This window comes from Acanthopagrus latus, chromosome 8 (genome assembly GCF_904848185.1).
Source record: "Acanthopagrus latus isolate v.2019 chromosome 8, fAcaLat1.1, whole genome shotgun sequence".
Classification (NCBI taxonomy): Eukaryota; Metazoa; Chordata; class Actinopteri; order Spariformes; family Sparidae; genus Acanthopagrus; species Acanthopagrus latus.
In genome coordinates this window covers 26,799,597-26,822,726 of record NC_051046.1, presented here as the reverse complement: position 1 = coordinate 26,822,726, position 23,130 = coordinate 26,799,597, and the positions used below count along the sequence as shown (strand labels likewise).

At 39.9% G+C, this 23,130-nt stretch overlaps 2 protein-coding genes across 15 annotated transcripts in view; one reads left to right on the top strand and one right to left on the bottom strand.

Annotated features, from left to right (window-relative positions):
* Nucleotides 1–356: 356 nt before the first annotated feature.
* On the bottom strand, nucleotides 357–21,301 carry LOC119024698 (nuclear transport factor 2-like). 13 transcript variants are annotated; one of them, XM_037107700.1, is made up of 12 exons: nucleotides 21,286–21,301; nucleotides 18,761–18,860; nucleotides 18,368–18,517; nucleotides 18,153–18,246; nucleotides 16,938–17,134; nucleotides 16,537–16,678; nucleotides 15,159–15,325; nucleotides 14,364–14,480; nucleotides 13,124–13,233; nucleotides 12,805–12,928; nucleotides 12,541–12,671; nucleotides 6,297–6,418 (listed from the first exon to the last, which is right to left on the bottom strand). In XM_037107700.1, exons 3-11 carry the CDS (start codon nucleotides 18,506–18,508, stop codon nucleotides 12,582–12,584), a joined length of 1,182 nt encoding a protein of 393 aa, XP_036963595.1. In that variant the 5' UTR covers nucleotides 18,509–18,517; nucleotides 18,761–18,860; nucleotides 21,286–21,301; the 3' UTR covers nucleotides 6,297–6,418; nucleotides 12,541–12,581. The 13 variants fall into 13 exon arrangements, with proteins under 13 accessions (XP_036963599.1, XP_036963596.1, XP_036963597.1 ...); XM_037107699.1 differs by lacking the exon at nucleotides 21,286–21,301 and adding an exon at nucleotides 19,500–19,634 and having other exon boundaries at nucleotides 18,368–18,508; XM_037107695.1 differs by lacking the exon at nucleotides 21,286–21,301 and adding an exon at nucleotides 19,007–19,355 and having other exon boundaries at nucleotides 15,159–15,322; nucleotides 18,368–18,508.
* Nucleotides 19,889–23,130, top strand: part of ranbp10 (RAN binding protein 10) — a 44,547-nt gene continuing 41,305 nt past the window's right edge. For both annotated transcript variants that reach the window (XM_037107691.1, XM_037107690.1), the window contains exon 1: nucleotides 19,889–20,235. In XM_037107691.1, coding sequence (XP_036963586.1) covers nucleotides 20,037–20,235 — 199 coding nt within the window. In that variant the 5' untranslated portion in view covers nucleotides 19,889–20,036. The remainder of the gene's footprint in view (nucleotides 20,236–23,130) is intronic.

Below are 23,130 nucleotides of genomic sequence, written 5' to 3'. Positions count from 1 at the left end.
AATACAGCATGTAGAATTACATTAGTAATCTTTTACATACTACTGACTGCAACTCATGTGGTGGAAATACAGGATTTTATGACTTGACAAACTGCAATGAAAGTGGATCCATCACTTCTGGCCAATAGCACAATCCACTTAATAAGGTCAATATCTGCTAGATTACTGATCCTGAGGACCTATGGCTGGTATTTATTTGACCATTGTCTCCCACTGATATTTTGTTATAAGGTCACCAAAACCAATGATTTTGCAAACAGCAAAAATAATATGTACCGGAGGAACCACAAAGCTTGTATGAAACTATGAAATGACGTGGAGGCCATGGAGAATAAGATGGAGAGAAGGCCACACCATTAAGAAAAAAATCCAGGTTTTATTGTCTATCGTGGCTGTAGTCCATGGTATCTGCCAAACGTGTGAGAGCGGAAAGAAAGAGAGGGAGAGAGAGAGACAGAGAGAGAAGTGGGAAGATAGAGAGAGAGAAAATGTAGGATCAAAGCCAATCACATAGCAGGGTCAGACTTTATGTCCTTCATGACTCTTTGGATTGCAAGAGCGAAACCTGGCATGAGAGAGCGACTCATGGCAAAGTTAACAATTATTTAAAGGAAGATAAAACTTAGTTAAACACACTGATGCAAACACACAAGTGGCATCTAAAACAATTTACAATGAAAGACGTTGGAGCTGAAGAAGGCGACTCTGAACCTGAATATGGATCTACAGATCAATCAACGACAGTGCTAACAGAACTCATTTGACAGCAATGGAATCAACATTAGAGTAGAATGGGTTAGATTTATGTAAAGAATGGTGACAAGCAGAGTTATGAGTTAATGGCATTGGTCAGCTGTTTGTCTTCTGGTGGTTTTGAGTGTAGATATTGTAATAGGAGGATCCCAGCGTCATGCAGAGTGGCAGACAGGGGCATCTGATTGGTCGGCCGGCTCGCAGCAAAGAAACACATTGCAGTTCTACTGGCTGGGGTGGTCTCAAAAAACCCACCTGGATGAGGTTCAGTGATTGACATCTAGAATCCGGTGTTTGCTTGTTTGTCAAATGAGACAGCAGGAGGGAGGGATGAGCGTTCCCTCTTCTCTCCCATCCTCGACTCCTCCCTGCCCTCCCTCCATACTTCATCACAAAGTGCTCTTCACTATGGCCGCCCCTGCCCACCAGAGTGGGGATGGGGGTTAGCCAAAGTTGTGAATGGCCAGCCTGAACATGTCATTGGTGCACACCCATGCATCGTTAATGTTCTTCAGGAGGAAACTCTGATGAAAACCCATGATGGGGTCATCATCTGCCTGTGAACACACACAAACAGAAATAGAAGGGGTTCAGAACCAAGTCAGCACTATAGCCATTTCATTTATCAGTTCAACATAAAAGTGCATATAATATGCTGGTTGTGGGGACTGTCCAGCCATTTAAAACAGCTATGTAATCTCTAGTGTGCCTAGCTGGGAAGGAACGCTAACCACACTACCCAGAAGTGTGCAAAGCTCAGTGGCCTCTTTTAAGTCTCTTCTAACGACTCATTTTTACCGACTGGCCTTCTCTTAATTTTGTTTATTATTGTTGCATGATTACTTTTCTTGAGGTTGTGTGATTTTAAAATCCAGGCACAGGGCAGCACATCAATCAAAGGTCAAACTGTTCAATATGTGCAATCTTATAAATACCTGGGGACGATTATAGACTCAAAACTCACATTTGAAACCAACTGTGAAGCAGTGTGTAAAAAAGTGCATCAGTGTGTGTTCTGTTTGAGGAAACTGAGTCGCTTCCATATTGACAAATCCATCATGACCCTGTTTTACCATGCTTTTATTGAATCGGTTTTATTATTCACATAGCAGCCTGGTTTGGGAACCTCTCTTTGAAAAACAAAAACTCACTTAAACAGATAGTAAAGTGGTCCAGCAGGCTGACCCTGTACAGAAAACAGCTACAACGCATATGTGGTTCAATTTTAAAGGACAGTTCCCACCCATTGCACAATGAGTTTCAGCTTCTCCCCTCTGGGCGCAGGTTTAAAATCCCCAAGTGCAAAACAAAAAGATACAAGAACAGTTTTGTCCCTGCAGCTATTTCACTGAAGAATAAGTAATTACTTTATTTTACACAAAAGATTGATTATTGCTGCTTTTACTTTTACTTATTGCTGTATTATTTTTTACTAATCCACTCATATTTTACCCATTATGTCTGTGTTTACAACCTAATTGTTTTTTGTTTCATTTTGTATATTTTCTTCTTACTATTAGTAGTTCAGTTAAATTTTACTATCTTAGAATGATCTAGACCTGTAAGAAATTTTTAAAACTTTTAAGAAGTTCTTAATTTTTTTTCCTTTTCTAACTTTCACTGTCCTAAGTTGGATGATGTATGTGTGTGTCTCTATGTTTTCCCGTGTGTGTAAGGACTCTACTACTGCAAGCAAAATCTACATCTGGGTACTAATAAAGTAACATGAACTTCTGCATTTCTAATTATCAATTATTATTAAGTCCAATTTAATTTTTCTTGATGATTTTATTGTGTTTTTATTGCTGTTGTACAGCACCTTGTAACTCTTTTTTGAAAGGTGCTATATAAATAAAGTTATTATTATTATTATTATTATTATTATTATTATTATTAAGCCTAAAGTTGTACCAAAGCGCTGGCAGCTCCAATCAAGTTTGTGAAGAATTAGTTACAAGGTTTACAAGAAAATAGTAAGCCTTTTCACCTTGCATATTCTTATCCCAGCAATAAGTATAACGGAACAGTTGAGGTAACTTGGCCCCAATTCACCCCAGAGGCGTGTTGACCAATTGGTTTCGGTAAGTGACTGATTGTTATTATTATTATTATTATTTTTTTTTTAACATTGACAGTTAAAATCTGACAGATGTCATTTTGTCTGATTAGAGTATACTTGAGTGTAAATAATGTATATATTGTATATTCCCCTTCAATCCTTTTATTCTTTTATGCTATTTTTAGTTATTCCTGTCTTGATATTTAATACTGCACTAACCCAAGAAGCACTGCAATTTCATTGTATACTTGATGAGGAATGACAATAAAGTTTCTATTCTATTAAGATCCCGAGGGGGATATACAGCAATATTAGCACTTCACACCTAACACTCTCGATAACAACATGAGAACCACCTGTAGACGAGCCCCCTCACTAGCGCGTTGGAAGAGATATGGACTGGAGGTCTTGGCAGGAGTCTGCGACAGCAAAGGGTCACAGACGGATAACACCTGTGTAACAAGTGCAACGACTGCTTGCTGTGATTTCCTCCAAGTGAAGCGAGCGCTTGTAGGATCAACTTCAAAACTCTGGCCCAAGCGGTGCTGTTAGTCTCCAGTGAGGTAGCAGAAGCCATGTTCATAACAGAATTTCAACAACCACAGAAACACGTCTGTCCGAGGCATAGATGCCATTATGACAATCCCCTCAGAAGCAATCTCCCATTATGCATTTAAAATAAACCATCAAAAAAAAAAAAAAAAGAAGAAAATAAATCATTCATCTACTCCGTGTGTACATTTAGTGTATCTGTTCACCTTTTCCATAAAGTTTATGTTTCTTGAGCATTAGCTTGTGGCAAAGATGATTTTGAAAATTAAATGTTAAATAGGCTATGACTCATTATCATTAAAAAAAACTAAAATCAAATGATGGTAATAATCAATGACAGAATTTTACGATCCTGTCCAACAAAATGACAAGACAACAAGAAAGTCAAGACAACCTCTGGCTCACACACAAACATTGTTAACTCTGGGTTAAACAATTAATGTCAAATAGATGATTAGGTGATTTGATAGTACAGTAACAGAATTTATTTGAGTCACAGGAATATTCGTGAATAACCATATCAACTTTAGAACCGAATGTGTGATGATTCTGTTGCCAAACAGACGAAGCAGTCTAAAATAAAGTGAACGCTACTTACTCTTAGCTGTCCTACAACCATACTCAAGATGCAGCAGTCTGGAGTTGGCTGGTGGTCCTGCGCTGTTATATTATGTGCTATTTTTGAGAAGGGGAGACTCTGGCACACACAAACAGGAAACATACACAACAGGCAGATTAATACAGGTATATGAGATAATGATAGAAAATAAAAACTCAAAACATTCACCTAAGATTCTAAGTGTTATATTGTGGGAAACTGGACCAGTTGTGTATGATATAGCACTTAGAATTACCATGACCTGGATGACTGAGAAGTTTCAACTTCACCTAAGATTCTTCTAATTTATTTTGGGCTATTTCCATTACACCGTGAGAAATAAATGCGTTATGGAATGTATTGTATTGTGTATTATGTAAATAGTTTGTCTGATTCCCTATATTACCAGATTTTTAATGTTAACCATGGTTCTTGTGTGCATGCAAACACACTGACTGACATTACCTGTCCTATTTTACATGCTAGCTTTGTATGTAGCAATAAGTTACCAGATAAACTCACCTTAAGTTTGTCAACAATTGCTGTTTTTCCCTGGTACTGTTGGCCTTCCCATGTAAGGCATGACGAGTCGATCTGTGTGGAGCAAGACAGAGAGAGAGGACAATAATGAATTGTAGAGGATGCCATTTGCAGATGTAAAGTTCATCAAAAAGCCACATCACATTATTCAAATGATGCTAGCTCCCATTAAGCAGATTGACAAAGTGAGAAGGTTTAAACTGAGCGTCGACTGGTGTATGACATCTACTGACACAGAAGTAAAGGCTTAATGTACATAACTCAGTATAGGGGTCACTGTTTGTGGGATTATTTTGTTGCTTTCCTCTGTTTTACCAGTCATAACATTATGTCATTTTTCATTCATTTTTCAACAGACAGTTGCCCCATTCACACTGCCGTTTGCATGCGGGGATCCTGCACCAATTCTCCGCCTCCTCCTCTGTGTGAAAGTTACAGATGCGACGAGGGGTGAAATTTTTCTCTGGCTTCAGCGACTCATTTCAATTGCCATAGCGTACAGTGTCTTCTTCTTTGTCTTGTTTTATTGTATCTTCGTCTTCCTCTATTTTTGTTGCTTTTTGAAAGTCAGATGTATTCTAGGTATGAGCAAGAAAGTATAAGCCAGTAAAAAAATTATTTTGTCTTATTCAATTCACAAGTCAAGCTGTTTATTATTATCATTTAGTGACCTTTTTATGTATACTAAAACAAAATGTATGTATGAAAAATATAGTTTGTCTTGAATCAATTGTCAAAGATAAATCAATTATTGATCAAGAAAACTGCTTAAAATGAAAGCACATAAAAACAGGCTCCACTCCTATTTAAGTTTTCAGTTACATAAACACACAGCAAGTGCAACAGGTACAAGTGATCTTGTTTGTTTTGTATTGCATTCAATAAAACTACCCCGGGTCAATTATCAGGGCTAATATTCAGCATTTTCCAATTATTGTTATCAGTTATTGTCATATCAGATTGCAGCCAAAATAAACCAATTTAAAAATCTGCCACTTTGACTCTGATGCACCATTCTCTCACACAGTGTCCTGCCTACAATGTTGTCTGATTGGTAAACCTGCAATTAATAGCCTATAAACACTGAACAATCTGAAACTGCAAAGTAACTAGTTACTAAATGTATCAAATTTATGTTGTGGAGTGGAGTATAGATTAGCATGAAAATAATGAAGTAAAATACTCCATAATCGTACATAAGAACAGCACCTGAGTAAATTGTACTTAGCTTTATTTCATCACCAGTTGTTCAAAATTTTATTGAACGAATATCAGTCCTAAATACCAGATTTCAGGCTCCTTGATTTCTAATAATCGGTACCAGCCTTGAAAAATCAGTTAACAGCCGCTCCAAAAGTTAATGGTTGCATCCTGCACAGTTGTGACACTACTTGGCTGACATAATCTGTCCACAACTGGACAGACAAACATGGTGCAAACAATATCAACTGCACTGGAGTGGACAGGAATGACGTGAACTGGGTTACAGTGGTATGCAAATTAAAAACATATGTGAGACGGGGGCATGAAGCTAGTTCCAGCAACCAACAACACACGTCTTTGAACAATGCCTTCATACTGATCTCAACCGCACAACTTAATTTTCGTGATCTTCATTGTTGTGACACTATTGTGTTGGCAATATTCTGTTCCACAGAAGGACAGAAACATATAAACACAAAGTAAAAACATTACCAGCACCACCAGTGATGCTGAGAAATGAATTAAGGTGCAGCCAAGTGCTGCAGCAAGTCATGTCGTAACTGAAGGAGATCCAGGTTCTGTCATACTCACATATATGGCTCCCAGGTTTTCTCTCTCACAGTCAAACACAGCATAGTAGTGCTGCACAAAGCTGGATCCTATCTGCTCCCACAGAGGCTGGTCCACCATCCTGTCTCACCCTGCAACACACACTGAGAAGATTGAATAGATGGTTCAGAACGACAGAAAGAAAACATTGATACATTGGTGTAAATGGCAAATAAGAAACAAATAGCTATCTCCTTTGGTTGGCTAAAAGAACATGGTATGAATCATTTTCTGTGAACTTCAGTACCCAGATCTCAACCCAGCTGAACACTGGGAGATCTGTCCAGTGTTTCTATTTACATACAGGTTCACTTTATATTAGAACCACCTGTCTGAAGCAGTTTTGAAAACATTTGAACATTATGACCTTCATGCAGTTATATAATACTATCAAACAGTGTATGTACTCACATGGAGCAATAAGGAGATGAAAGCAATATCTAAATCCAGTGTGTATGCCGGTGATGTATAGATTACGAGGTGACCAAAATATACACTGTCCGAATCGCAGTTTTCTATTGACTTGAAAGCAACATAAAGTCACTATGATCACTTCAGAAAGAAATAAAAACAAAAGCAAACAAAAAAACACGTCCTTTTGCTGACCACAATTTATTAAACAAAAACAACAACAAAAAGTGTCATGACTGGCGGTGCAGTTAATGCCACCACACCAGAAAAAACACAATTCAAATGCTACAAGTAAAATGGCCCGGAGGAGTTAAGCTGGACACTCCGGTCTCCGCTTGGGTGACACTGACAGCACAGGTCATGTGCTTCCACATAACGATACACTGTTGTTACTGGAACAATCTGAGAGCTCCGAAAATGAGCAGAGAAGTCAGGACAGCGTACCCTGAATACCATTACCCACAGGACGTAAACAGTTTAAGACCAGCGTGAATACAGATACGTCTAGCGGGGGGCAAAATCAGCTTTTTTCTTAAGCAATGTTAATAATAGAAACGCTCATATATGGCTAGTTAACAGGAGCTAACTAGCCGCTACTAGCCAGTGAACCGCCTTGTTTGCTAACACTAGCCTGTCTTAGCAAGAACAGTCCACAGAGCTAGCATGCCTACCCGCCAGCTAATGTTGGACGTCAGATAAATTATGTTTCACAGAGTTAGCCAACTGGCTGGCTGGCTTTGGCCCTTTCACAGGTTGCTAAAAATACCTCGTCTCCTCCAAGTGTTGCTGGCTCCTCCGGGCCCGCGCAACACAGCTCTGGAACCCCAGAGCAGCTAAATACATAGGCGTGCCCAACGTTTGCCCTAAACCCGGCAGGAGCAGCCAATTGAACAACTTATATTACCTTATACTTGTTCAAATGTCAGGCTAAACTAGCGCTTTTTGTTTTCGCACATGTTTTCATTCACTATTTCACGACATGATTTCCCCAAAACAAGTAATAATAACTTACCGCTATCCAACGCCGAGGCCGGCTGCACGATCGCACAGTGCAGTGTCTGCTTCTCTACGAGGGCACGCACTCTAACTGCACAGGTCCCGTTGGATTGTGGGAACTGTAGTCTTAATTTGCGACAGTTGTTTTGGTTGTAGGAAAATGCAAGTGGAGCTTAATTGGACGTCAGTTGATTATCCTACGGGATCTACAGTTTTGATACATGTACATATTGTGATATGAATATATAAATATCAGAAAAACACTGACCAATCAGGGCTGGACTTATCTGCATGCAGGCTCAGGGTTAAAGTGAGCTGTGGGCCTCCATTCAGCTGCTCAGAGTCCCCAACCTGAAGTTGGTAGTTGATACATATTTAAGAATGTGCACTATATACTGTAAGAATGGCATTAAATGAAATAATATTAGTGGAATAACTTTCAACATGGGTGTCATTCATAATGAGGACGCTGTCCCCACCACCTTTGGTTTTGGTCTACTTGTTCATATGGCTGCTGAAGTGGACACACGCGCAGGTCATGGCTACTACGCAGCCTGCGGTAAAGCAATGCATTTAGTTCATCCCTGTTATTATTCAGATCATGCAGTTTAGCTTCCAGCCAGTATTCAAGAAATGCAATTTGGCTACCAGCCAATAGTGAAGCAATTAAACTGATCAGCCAAACATATAAAAACAAAAATAAATAAATAAATAAAATACAATAAAATAAACTGACATAATGTCAGAGCTCCACCCCTTTACCTCTCCTTGCATTTAAATGTCATTCAGCAAGCTTTCAAGCAATTTCCAATTTGGGGATTTCTGTGAATTGTCTTTGTTTTCATCAAGCATATTAATATATGTGTTATCTATCCTGAGGCAGTGGGGACAGGTCCCCACTTTTTCAAATAACCAGTATTGTCCCCATGGCTTTTTAAGAGCAAAATGTATTAACAATGTTCAGAAAAATAGCATTCACCAAGGAATGTTCACTAACAAAACACAGAACTGATGTTTTGTTTTGCCACATTTTAGTTGTCTCTAAGTCTTGAGAAGTTACACCAAAAAGACTTTTAACCTTTAAACTTCTGTTCACATCATTTCCACTACACTTCTCAGATAGGTTCATTTCAATAATTTCATATTGCAGAAAGATGTCAAATTGTCTAATTTAAATAATAGTGAACAATTCGAGAAAAGTCCAAAAAGTGACTACACATGTATGCAGCACAGCTTTGTTTTTCCTTCTTAAGTGACATCACAATCCCTCAGTTGACCCTTTGGAGGAAGCCTGAACCCTCGGTTGGAGAAAAAAAAAAAAAAGTGACAAGATCTAAAATTAGACACAACAGTAAAATGATGCTTACACACACGGGTTAAATTGAGCCCTGGCTAACACATAGCAGCAACGACTGAACCCTATTACTGCCCAACAGCTCCACGAGTAGCCCACCTCTGCGACAAAAAACCAAATTATTCTGTCACACATTAATCCAGCCATAAATAAACCTGTAAAAATGTATCCTCCAAAACATGTCCAAAGTCCGGCCTGGGGGACAATATTGGCACAGGGCCATATTTTATATGGCACATGGCTTACTTCTTATAATGTATAATTTGTGGCCCATTACCAAAAAAAGGAAGTTTGTTGCTAATTAAATGTAAGGAGATATTATCAGACAAATCATGCTGATACGTACAAGTGACTGCACAGAAAATGTGAAGCAGCTTGAAGCTGTCTGGGCCTCCCAGCAGTGACTCCACTGGGGCTTGTGAGTCAACTGAAAACAAAAACAAGCTATGAGGTGGCCATGTTAAACCTTTCACAGAGTGTAAGTTTATATCTGACTCTATCATAAAAATGACACCTGACACCGCTGATGATGACATGTACATAACAGTAGAGTTGCTTGACCTCCATAGTCCCAAAGGCTACACAAGAGCAGTGGAAGTGGACTGATTTGTCTCCGTCTGTTCAGCTACTAAAGAAAAAATCTACCAGGGAGTAAAGTTAGTGGAATCATACCAATGACCATGCCCACCACGGCCGGTGGAGCGTTACCCACACTGAAATGTAACAAAGTCAGTGAACAGGTTCCCTGTGTCCAATGTCTGAAATGTGATCATGATGTGAAACAGGTGGTGAAGACTATTAACTTCAATCGCTCCAAAGCTCTGCACCAACGCCAATTTATAGGGTTACTGCTCCACATTGAGGTGGATTGTGGAGATGTTATCTACCCCAATGACATGCAGAGCTTATTTCTGCACTGGTCTTCCTCTCAGGGGGAAATTCTGCACATTTCGGCTGGAAAGGGACAACCTATGTCAGAACTGTTGGCACAACAAAGCATTTGGATGGATTAAACACCAGTCTAGGGTAAGAAAGAAGACAGTATTGGTGTGCAACAGGTGTGCCAGCAGCCTGTGCATCTCTCTTCAGTGTTCAACAGGTGAATTTGCTGCTGTTGGGAAGGACATATGGCTTTTCTTCTAGCTCCCTCCCCAAGACACCCTGGTTATCTCTCACATCAGTTGCAGTTGGAGCTGCAGTGCAACGATGACTTGTGCAGCCCATATCAGCAGATTCCCATGAGACCATTTGCAATAGAAAGACTGAGCTTGTTTGGCTCTACGTGTTTGTGCACAGGCCCAGACGAACAGATCTCCACATTATATGTGTCTCAAACACTGCTCTCAAACCAGACAGGGCCTGTGCACTGAAATCAAGATCTCAGTATCGGCGGTCTCATTAGTGTCAGTAAGTTGCCCGTCTTGTCAACTCAGATTCATACATTACAGTATCTAAGTGAGTAAAATTAACCCATGTATTTCTCAGCTTCCTGGTCCATTTCCTTACCCCTTCCTCCTTGTATCATAGGACTCTCAAGATGTGAACAAAAGGCTGAATTGTTTTGCAGCTCACAAAGCAGTTCACATCTAAGTGGCTCATATTTGGCTTCACTGCCATTTAAATAAGACAATTGTTATTGCACTTGGATAAAATTGTTACAATGCAGCACACTCAATGAGATTTCATTGCGGTAGAAAAGTACAACAGGAGGTCACAGTCAGCCCTCCCAGGGTCTTTCAGTTTTTTAAAAATCTGCTCCAAAACATCAGTGAGCTCATTCTTTGTAACTTACATCTAATTTAAATTCTTTCTCAAACCTACATTTTATTCAAATATAAGATTAAATGATAATCCTTCACGAATGAATATGTATTACATGCTGATTTGTTACTAGCCTATACCATACCTGTAATTCTGTGTTGACATGACTTTGGATACATTTCCATGTAAAGAGGAATTCAATTGTAATTGCCTCATATCACCTAGCAAAATGTCTTGTTTTTTTTTCTTGAATTCTCCTGCACTCATATTAATTTGGACAAAGAGATGTTTTATCTAATCTGTGTCCTCAAAGAGGACAGTAGGGGCAAAGCACTCCGCCCTCACCTCGAGCTGCATCCCTGCAAACAGCCCAAACAGGTCCTTGATTCAACGCCCGTGCCAACTTCCACACCTCACTCACAGATTTTTTTGTGTGTGCGTGGCACGCAGTTCATGCCACTGGGAGTCCTGGATGAGTGAGTCTAAATCTTGTGTAAATGTAATTGTCTCATCTGTTCAGTGAGCGTGCAGTCCATCAGAAAGTGCTGCCATAATGATATTTACTGGGGAGAGTTTGAGCTGCTGCATTCAGAGAGGAGCTGACCATTTCTTTACCATCTTGTCTTTTATTTTTCAGCTCTTATCACAAACTGGACTTGAATGGTCCTCTTTTCCCATTGGGCACTGAAATGTATAATTGCTTTAGCTCGTTCAACTTTTGTCCAAATTCAGTATGCTTAATTGCTTCATGCACTACACCATGAACAATAACAAAATAATTTTTATGATTTTCCTATTCATAAGCAAACATTTGGCAGATTGTGAGATTAATTACAGGGCCCTGCTTCTTCCTAGACTGTTATCAATGTCTACAAGTAATTTTCTGGTGAGTGGCTTTAAAACAATGTACTAAATCATCAAAATAAATGATAGTATGATACTAGCTTGCTCAAATTAATCAAGAAAAAGAAATTGCTTATACGCATTGAAGCTAGTGCCAGTGCCAGAACCTGGACTCGCACATAAAACACAAAAACAACATAATAACATTTTGAGAAAACTCAAAATCCTCTACCGGCGAGATTCTGGCTAACTGAATGAGCAGCTTTTACAGAAAAAGGTCAAACATGACGTCAACATGTTCAGTCAAACTGGCATTTACAGATTACTGTCCATGTCAGAAAGGAGCTCGGGGGAGGTTGCTTTATCATCAGCAGCACATTCGTTAATCTCTTTCTCCAGACCATGTAGTTCAAAGTTAGTAGTAGTAGTTGTAGTTGAGGTCAGCTGCTGTCCTTGACCTTGTCTTCTTTTAGATACAGTTCAACCCTTAATATCATGAAAAATTATGTATTTTCCAGTTGTAATGAATGACTTGACATACTAATAAAAAGCCATCTGATTGACCAGTATACAATTATAGTGATTCATTTATGTTTTAAAACAGTGCATTTAACCAAACTATCATCGTCATATCAACCTATTGTAGAAGGCACACGTGGTAGTGGTAACAATGTCACAAAACTCCAGGTGCATGGCATTGTTTTATGTGCAACTGTAAATGTGATGGCAGACCATCATAATCTGATGTCACCATACATACATGTGGAGCTATTTAGATCAGCAAGTTCATCAATAGCCTGTGATTCAAGAAGTTCCTGACACTACTTTTTCATACGTGTTCTTGACTGCATGCTAGCCTACCTTCTTCATTATCAATCGACAGAATGAATACTACTACACGATCACTCGCTGGCTGGAAGGTGACTTGAAGCAGCATTTTCTTCTGATTGGTCGAGAGCCACAGGTAAAGCAGCCACGCTGGATTCTGCAAGCTGTTGGAGCATTTAAGACAAAAAAAAATAAATAAATTTAAGTGCTTCATTAAGATGGCAAGTTATGGGTCACATACGGAGAATTACAAAAATGTCTTCTTAGAAGGACAGTGAAACCTCTGCAGATACTCACTGGGCAGTGGAGTATCTGAGAGGAGATGGCATCTTTGCTGCTGTCTGGTTTGCGTTGAGCTGAGGCCACAAGTTCATCTTTTTCCTGAACTGACTGCAGAGGGAACACTGCCCTCAGAGCCGGCCTGTAAGTTCATACACAGACAGACAGACAAACAGAGACAGCCAGCGAGTACAAAAACCTTTTTATTGGTTAAGTTTTTTTCTTATTTAACCGAGAGGCTAAGGACGGAGGGTGGTAAGGTTGTGATTATAGGATATATATGATTAAAACTGGCTTGACTTGTAAACAATCGTCTGTGTGCTTTTCTTTATATCACCTGAACTCCTGGACTCTGAGTGTGCTGCTTTCAGGGACATCAGAGTCAAGTGGCACTTTTAGATGGCTGGACTCCATCTGGTTTTGTCCCTTGGACACAGTGTCATCTATCTGTAATACAACAAACAGTTTTTTAAAGTAATAACTCAACATTTGGGGAAATATACTCATTCACCTTTTGTTGCCAAGACCTCAATGAGAAGATTGCCTACATGGTACTCATGTGTGTATGTGTCAGTTCAATATGAAGCAGCAGCAAGGAGACGGTTAGATTAACATAGCATAAGGACAGGAGACTGAGGGAAACAGCTGGTCGGGCTCTGTCCAAAGTAAGAACCACCTTAATATGTCTAGTTTTATCGTTCAAAAACCCAATCATATAAAATGTTAAGACCCTCCATAAAACATCCACTTATCATTTTTACACCTCGGTTTGTGTGTTATCCAACAACAAAGATATAATAGCACTGTGACTCAGGGGGCTGAGCCTGTGTCTCTTTATTGGAAGGCTGCTGGTTCGATTCCCTTGGTATGCATGTTAAATTGTCCTTTGGTAAGATACTGAACCCCAAAACTGCTCCTGACGTGCTGGTCGGCACCTAGCATTGCAGCCACTGCCATCAGTGTATGAATGTATGTATGAATTACTGTAAGTCGCTTTGGACAAAAGCGTCTGTTAAATGCACTAAATGTAAATGTAAAAAAACACAATGAGTCAATTAGTGAACTGTAGGTGGTGGTGAGGGGATTTTGGATTACCTTTGGAGAGAGCGACGGTAGCTGTTTTTCTGTCTCCTGTCTTTATGCTATGATAAGCACCAACTTTATATTAAACAGGCAGACAAGACAATGGTGTCAGTCCTCTCATTTAATTTTTGGCAATAAATCCAATAATTGCCTTGTCCCAAATGATTTCTTTAAACAAGGTAGGTACAACTAATCAAAACGTATCACTTCTCTTTTAAAAAATGTGCGATTTGGAAGACTTCACACGCCAAACAAATAGGAGGCAACACATCACCAGAGTAACCGCTAACTGCAGCCAACTTAATTTTTTTATTCATTTTTGAATATTTAAAACATTCCTACATAGTCCACCTTCAAGGTAAAATGCTAACAAACCTACTAGCTTAATAGCAGATAAAGTGACACATTTACACAACATCACATATACTGTACAATTTTTAGACACATCACAACATACTGTGCCCACTCTTGATCCCATGGTTATTTTAATTTACCTGCACATCAGTGATGCGGTCATGTGCCTCATTCTGCATGCTGTCCCCTTTATGGAGCTCCAGCAGGGTGTCATACTCAGTCTTCAACTTATCAAAGTCACCCCGCAGAGTCTCCAACTGGACACCACAAAAACATAAAAACAAGACGGTGAAGGTGAAGACAGTTAAAGAGGTCATATTATGCTATTTTTCAGGTTCATATTTTTATTTGAGGTTCCTTGTGGAATAGGTTAACATACTTTAATTAAAAAAACTAAACACATTTTCTTTCTCATATGGTGCATTGCCGCATGATCACTTTTCACAATGTGTCACAATGTGAACGCTCTTTTTAAGCTACATAGTGAGACATCTCGCCTCTTTAAAGTAGGCATATTTGAGTAGGGTGGGTCATGCAGAGCAAGGTAGCGTGATCCAAAATAACGCCGCTACAGCAGTAGCAACTGTATGTCTGCTGACTGACTGGAGTGTATATATTTTACGATAAGTATATAAATATGTGTATTTATATGACGTATTTTACATAGTGGTGCACATACATCAAGTAAAGGCACGACTCCAAACTGGGCGTTTCAGCCAGTTAAGGAGCAGTATTTTTTCGTGGGAGACAGTAAAACCTTTGGCTTCGACATTTTCACTTTGCAGACATTTTACATGCACAAAAATGCAACATAACACAATAAAGCAAAGGCAAAGACCCCAAAAGCATAATTTGACCTTTTAAAGATTTGAATGCATTTCAAAGCATTCAGTATGTACATGCATGTGTGCAGTATACGTGTCTATACAAGCCACCTGCAGGATAGTCTCTTTGTGTGTTCGTTCCAGCGCGTCCCAATTACGTCGTGGCACCACATCCCAGTACTCTGCCTTCATCCTTTTGAGCTCCTCCTGGGCTTTAGTCAGGTCTGCCCGACACACCTTCAGAGCCAGCTGCAGCTCCACTTGGTCCTTATCCTCTTCTTTTAAAGTGGAAACAAATTTCAGACCAACATATGCATCATTTAGTAAATGTATTTACCAAAGTATTCGGCTGAAACTTTATCTATAAATTCTATGAATTTCAGCCTTTATTGCAGTTATTTAGTTGAAAAGCTCAATACCACACTTATGTGTGGATGGTTAATATGAAAATATAACCAGGCCGCAATTTCTTGGCAGGATCAGTTACTTCAGGTCATAAAGTAATCCAGCACATGACCCCCTGTACAACCACAACTTGTCTTATTTCAAACTTAGTGTTTGCATGGATAAAACAAACTTGATGAACTCTGTCAATCACTGAGCTTTAAGACCCTAACACACTAGGCCAGCAGTCGGCTGTCAGGCATTGTTTGGGCTGTCAGTGAGTGTCCATGGCTGCAGTCAGCGTGGCATCTAGTCTGTGGGAGAATCACTGACTGAGTGTTCAGGTAAGTGGATCAGTGCAAAAAAGAGAAATGGAAAAAGAAAGGGAGTGGCCCTTGAGTCTGTCGCTTTAGTGTCCATGATTTTTTGTTTTTTCTCCTCTGCCTCTTCACCAGTTCCATTTGCATAGTTTTATCAGACATATTCTCCACTGCGAGAGTGGCATAAAAGCTGTTATAAGCTATAAGCTATCATAATAAGAGTTTGTATTCCTGCATTTATTTCCTTCTCTCGCGCAGAACACACAAACTTTTGGTCTGCCGGCTGCCATTTTGTGTGTCCAAGTGCAGCTAAGCTAAGCTAAATGGCTTCCGGCTGTAACGTTATATTTAATGGACAAAATTGAGAGTCCATTGTCTCACCTAACTGTCTGAAAGAAAGTGAATATTTAACGTTTCCTTCAAAGAAAGGAAAATGTTTTATTACCCATTACTAGGCAGGCTTTGTTGGGGCCTTAACCCGAAATTATGAGTCAGTGAGCAAAGTTTTGAGGGAAGGCAACACCGTAATTTTTGAAAAGCTTCGGCCTGCAACTAATAATATTTTTCATCTTTGGTTTATCTGTGTGTTATTTTCTTGATTAACTGATTGACCACTTGGCCTATCAGGTTTTATGAAACTGCCAATTACATTACATTCAAAAGCCTGACGTGATATCTTCAACAGAGAAAAGAAAAATGACTCCAACTATTTAATCAGTTATTAAAGTTTTCAGTCGATCGACTGATTACTTGTCCTAATAATCTATTAATAGTTGCTGCTCTACCAGTACGTTGATCTGCAGAGCGCTCCTCCTTCTCAGGGCCTCTTGTTAGGTCACTGAGCTGCCAGATCAGCAACTTGCGGGCATCACGCTCCTCCCGGTACTGCATATACTGGTTGGAGAGTTCAGACTGCAGACGGTCCACCTGGAGAGGAATAGAAGATAGCTGGGTTGCTCAAACAAGGATTGTGAAAATCTACAGTTGTCTGTCCTATCTAAGCTGAATTACAAGCAAAAAAACGTTCTGTGACTTTTTATACACATGAGCGAGATAAGGACAGCACACAAAATAAACATACAACAGAAGGAATTCAACTGGAATTTAAGCATATCGACTTTCAGAAAACTCACAAGTGAATACATAAATAGTGGTTAGAACCCCACTTTACAAGTATGTCATGTACCACTGCCTGCTTGGCCTTTTCTCTCTCCCTCATGGCCTCAATGTCCTTCTGCAGTTTCTGCTTCTCCCTTTTCAAGGCTTCGATCTCAGCATGCTCCTCTGCACAGCGAGCTTGAATCTTCCTGTCACATTCCTCTGTCACCAGTCTCAGATAGGATCGCATCGGCTCCAATTCTCGGATTTGCTCCTGCTGATGTGCTGCACAGATGTAAAATGCATTAAAATAATCTACAAGACACTATAGAGCTGAAACAACTCTTGGGTTTAATGCAGAGACACTGATCATAACTTTGATAAATGATTACAAAAGTCCTTTTATAAGCTTCTCACAATCAAAGACCTGCTTGTGTTTCTTATCAGTAAATTCAATCCCTCTGTGTTTTTCAACTGTCTGATGTAATAATCAATTTTGATGACATCAAACACTTCAGGGTCTGAGAATCTGTCATGGGCTCTTGTCATTAAGTTAAACATTTAAGTAGGTAAATAACTAATGGATACACTAAAAAAAATGGTAAATAGATGAATCACCAATTAAAATGTGTATTGGTGATCGTGATCAAAACATGACTCAGCATCTTTTAATCAGCATGCATGTATTTGGCAACAATCTTTAAAAAAAACAACAGCTGTTTCTCAAGTATGTCCTGCATGTGCACAACTTCTCACTTAAGAAACTGTTAGTTTGCAGCAGCATAGCTCCATGTTTTTGGTTTGCAGACACAGTCACCAATCCCTGATCTCACTGAACTTAGACTGAAATTAATTGGCAAAATAAAGTTAAATGGCATTTTTTGACATTTTTGTCATCAGTCACTTTTTAATTTGATGCAGATTAAAAATTATGATGTTTTGTTAAAATAACAAATTAGAAGATTGTGTTACTTTGGCTGAGTCATGCTCTCTTTGATTTCTGTTTGTTCTGTTATTTTGACTTCAAGGGCTGTGACAATTAGTTGATAAATCAACCAAAATTAGTTGCCGGTTAGTTTGATAATCAGTTAATTTTTTTAGTCATTTGTCAAGCAAAAATGTTGTATTTCTTTGTCATTTATGATTGAGAATGAAGAGTCTTTGGGTTTTGGTCTGTTGACTGGAAAAAAAAAAAAGAAATCTGAAGACGTCACTTTGGGGTCTGAGGAATTATTTCATATAGTTGAAAATCATTTCATTGTATAAATAATCAGCAGGCAGGTTTACTCAGGAAGCTACTGACCTAAAGTTGTTTCATACTCCTTTTTGATGGCAGAAAGAAGGGGTTGGTAGGTTTTAAACTCTCTGATGAAACAACCAAAGACATCACGGTAGACCTGTGTCCAAAGCAGATTAAGATATGTGAGTACTCTCTCTGCCAAGATAGGCCATGCATGGTACTTTTTCTGGTTTAATTGTGGGGAAAAAAAAACAACACAAAAAGCCATAACACAGCACCTGTAGTGTCAGTTCCTGGAAATTTGGCTCATGAGAGCTGATAGTATGCAGCTCCTTGTTCACATAGCTCTCCATGTGCATCAGGAGTTGGGGCTTCCTCCCCGGACATGCATAGATATAACTGCTACCCTTCCAGCACATCTATAGGGTCTCACACAGATGCGTGTGCACGCACACACACACACACACACACACACACACACACAAACAGAAAGAGTGAGAGATGCTTTGACAGTGACTTATTTGCTTGAGTGGAAGAGGGGAGACAGCAATTAGTGGTGTCATGTTATGATTTCGGTGAATTAAATTTACAGAAATCACAGTCCTTTATTGGTTTGATATTTATGAATGAATTTTTGCCAGGTTTGTTAAAGCTGTACCTGGTTTGCTTACCTTTCTTTCTGCAGGCTGGGCAGAAACTGGATTTTGTCCTTCTTGCCCTCCCTCTGTAGTCTGAGCAGGGTCATTTTGTGGAGCACGATAATATGTAAGTCTAAGACAAAAAAAAAAATAGTAATACATTTACGTTGTTTAAAATTGTAATTTCATTATGTCTAGTAACTCAACGTCATAGTTGCGACGTTAATAACGCAATAATTGACGGTATAACATTTTCGCTATCTTATCTGAATCACTTGCCTTTGTTTGTGTGACGTTGTTAAAGGTGGAAATTTAATGTCTTTGTGTGGTGACATCTCTAACGGCTAACAGAAGGCCGATTGATGACAGAACAAACTCTTGTTCTGCATGGATTGCTTGCTCCGGTTAGCTCGTGTCTGGCTTTAGCATCACAGATCACGGCGTTGTAGCAGGGTTTCCATGGTTACGAGGACGGAGTAAGCAGCAGGACCCACAGAGTAGACCGCGGCGCGCCTAACTAGTTTTCAAGTTGTGTAAGGAAAACTTTGTCCATAAATAGCGAACATACTTTTTAACGACAGGAGACCGCAGCTTTGGAAAAAGCAAGTGTGTAAGCCATCAACTCTGACTGGTGCCAGTGACAGATATAAATAAATAAACAATTTAGCATGTGTAATGCGTAAATATCACATAAAAAACGAAACTTCATATTAATTACGTATTCATACAAGGGATGGAAAAGGAGATGGTGAAAACAGCATGCTTACTTCACCTGGATTGGAAGGTGTCTTAAGGAGGAGGCATCTTTTGCTCAATTTACACATTGTTTTCGTTGTGGAAATGACAGTACTATTAATGCTGTGCTATTAATGCTGTGAAATGATAGTCCAGCTAGCAAATATTGTTTTATATTCCACATTCTTTCATGCGTGTGTCACGTTCGGGTAAAATACGAAATGAATACTCTAAAATTATATAATGTGCTAAAGAACTGCCACTAAATTATACAGCTTGAAAACTACATTTCCTAGCCACCTTTTCCAGTGGAAGCCCCGAACCAGAGTATCAGCAGTGGAGCTGTGTAGTCGTTTCCAGAGAAATTATCATAAAAGCGGGCGTGCGGCTGAACTACAGTACCCAAACGGCACCGCACGAGCCTACAGTACATTCTGCTGCTTATCCGGGGATGTCACACCACTGCTATTTTCTCCCCTCAGTCCCTCTCACTCTCAGCCTACAGCTCCAGCGGACTGACACGGGGCTTTGGATAGAAAGAAACGAACAATAAGATACAAAACAGAGGGCGAAAATGGCAGAGCTTGGAGCGGGAAGTCTGCCGTTAGGGGATCCTGCTTTTAATTACCAGGAGCACGAGCTGAACGAGCGTCTGAAACGGCTTTACCCGGCTGTGAACGAGGAAGAGACCCCTTTACCCCGATCCTGGAGCCCCAAGGATAAATACAGCTACATTGGGCTGTCACAGAACAACCTGCGGGTCCATTACAAAGGTTAGAGGGCTGGCTCATCCCTGATGGTCTGAACATGTAGTCACACAGCAAAGGGTCTCAGCTCTAATCTGTCACTGTGTTGTTGCGGAGGGGGTCTCTCTGTCTCTCTCACTCGCACACATACACACACTGTCACACACACACACACACACACACACACACACACACATACACAGTATGCGATTATGTTGATTGTGTATGTGTGTGCACTCCTGGTAAATCTAGTCTGAGCTGCCTCTCCTGTCCTGTAACCTTGCTTTGTTTCACAGAGGAATTCCCAAATGGGTGACAGTGAACTCTCTAACCCTGACAGTTGGTCTTAATACCACCACACTGAAATTCACCTTCAACAACACGTCTCTCTCCTTTGTTTATTTACCGTTTATGACGTTATTTGTTCGCAGTAAACTGAAGTGCATCTGACGTTCTCCATAGTTTAAACTGGAAGGTGGCATTGGCACGAATAACGACGCATAGACAGGGCTCTGCCTTTAAGCTAACTAATGGTATTTAATAAACAGGAGCTAGCTAACAGCAAGCTATCTCTTAAGCAAATACAGTGGCTAGCTCTGTGGCTAACTAGCTAATGTTAGCTAACCTAGCTGGTCCTTTGGACTTATATTTGTAAAGAAAACGGCTGGATAAGCTGGCTACAAGATGGAGCCGAGCCAAACTTGTTGTTAGCCTTTTACAATGTAGTATTGAGGGTGTACTGCAGTTGTTTAGTTTTTGACCACAACAAGCACCAAAATAGAATAAAAAATGGCATTGTTATGTTTTCTCGCGTGAGTTCAGTGGCAGTGTTCTGGAAGTCTTTTTCAGAAATCGTAAATCATTTTTTCCAGCCTAGAAGCAACCGGTCGAACTCCATTCAGATCTGCATGTGCCCTGAGCACAACAGTCTCATGTCCAACCTCCAGCAGGCAGCCAGCTCGTTTTCAACAGCTGCTGTGAGGGAGGAGGCCTCTGCGCATTACATTAGGCCAAATGTACCGATCTTGTTATAAATCTGTATTATCGACAGACTGGCCTTATCACAATAACACCAACTTTGCTCGCCAGACGGTGCAGTCGATCACTTATTCGGATGGGTCAGTGCGGGCTGCCAGGCCTGTCAGTTGGATTATTTTAGTGCCATACATCCAGCTCCTAAATCAAAACAAGGTGACATCTGCGTGAAGTCCTGTTCCCTGTCTTTTGCCTGCCCTGCTATTTTTCGTCAGGCGACACGTCAGGACAGCCCCCCCGGTAGCATGCGAGCTAGCCCTACATCTCAGCCTGTGAAAATCTCCACAGAGGCATCGCAAGGCCACTCTGGGCCCTGTTGGCTGTTTACATCAGTGAAACACGCAGCGGATGAGAGGATGCAGGCAGGCTCTGTAACCCATTTTGAAAGGCTTATTTGGCACATACGTAGTTGTGGTCCTGCTGTTTATGAGTAGCTAGGAAGGCCTATTATTTGTTCAAATTAAGACTGGGAGGCAGATAGGCAGATATAAGCCACAGATTATTAAATGCATAATTGATCAGGTCCCTGCTGTTGATATGAACAGTGGTAAAATTGAATATAAGCATATTCTGTTTATCCGTGGTGCAGATGCACCACATGCGTTGTTTTTTCAGGATGCTGCTGTGCTCCCTGTTTTCTGTTAATGATGCAAAGAAGCTTTTTCACATCTTGACATCCGTTTTAATCCGAGTTAATGAGATCTTCACATTCTGTCTGGAATTATCCACTGACATGTGACAGTCAAAAAATGATGAATGGGCCCATGTAAGTCATGTCATTTCATGATGGTGTTATGTAGGGCATTGAGTCTTTTGGTCTATGAAAAGTGCACAGATTAAGTGACACTGCACAATTGTTCAGGGATGACATATAAATAGGTCTGTTCAGCAGTGTGCAGGATAATTTTCCTCCTCCTGGTTGTTTTAGCTCCTGCTCTGTTCCCTCACCCTTGTGGTTTGAATGCTATTTTGACCAGTGTGCCAATTTCTCTGTTCAAGGCCACACTGTGTCTACCTAGTGCTGTTGAGCGCAGACACAGATTAATGTACCCAGTCTCAGCAGATGGATACATACATAAACACTGTAACAAATACAAACATACTTATTGACTTAGTGCCTCTATGAATACATCAAACAAGTTATGTTTTTTGTTTTGTTTTGTTTTTTTTTTACAAACACTACAACACTCTGGTCTATGAAGGATTTCTGTTTTGTCCTGGTGCAGAGAAGATTTCATGGTTCTTTTTATAGGCCTTAAGGATCGATAACTTGATTGACAAATACAGCTGATCGATAGGTAGGGCTTCATTCATATAGGGAGTGACTCATTATGTAGCTATAGATAGTGTACTGTAGCATACCCTGAAGTGTTGTCTGTGTATGTATAGCTTAATATATATAGCTGATAAAAATAGATTGGTTAGCATTCAATGCATTTCCTGGTCATCCTTCTGGATGACTAAGATGTTTACATACTTACAGACCCACTATCATATGAATCAGTTATTTTTAACGGTAATCATCCGGTTATCCATATCTATATTCTAAGTAAATAAAGATGTATGTGCTTCATGAAGTGCTTCAAAATATTTAAGCACAAAACATGCTTCTTAAACAACTTTAGCTAACTGTGTCTCTGTATTTTCACCTCAAATATCCCATTGATCTGTCAGTGACTGAATTATGAAGTTCACTTACTGTACACTAAATGTATGACTGAATGACTGTCATGGGCCAGAAGTGACATTAAAGGAATAGTTTGACATTTTAGGAGAAAACAAGGAAACAGCTATAATTAGTTGAATTCAGACAATAACCAAGTTGTGACAATAACACATGGTGGGCATATGTTGCCTGACTATTTCTTGGAATGGCACATTAACTTT

Excerpts from the sequence above, each read along its gene's own strand:
- LOC119024698 (XM_037107694.1), bottom strand. The coding sequence starts at position 19,062 with ATGTCACCACACAAAGACATTAAATTTCCACCTTTAACAACGTCACAC. Across the intron at positions 17,135-18,152 it reads GGAGTATGAAACAACTTTAG|CACATCAGCAGGAGCAAATC; the intron begins GTCAGTAGCTTC and ends ACATCTGTGCAG. Across the intron at positions 15,326-16,536 it reads CTCTGCAGATCAACGTACTG|AAGAGGATAAGGACCAAGTG; the intron begins GTAGAGCAGCAA and ends CCACTTTAAAAG.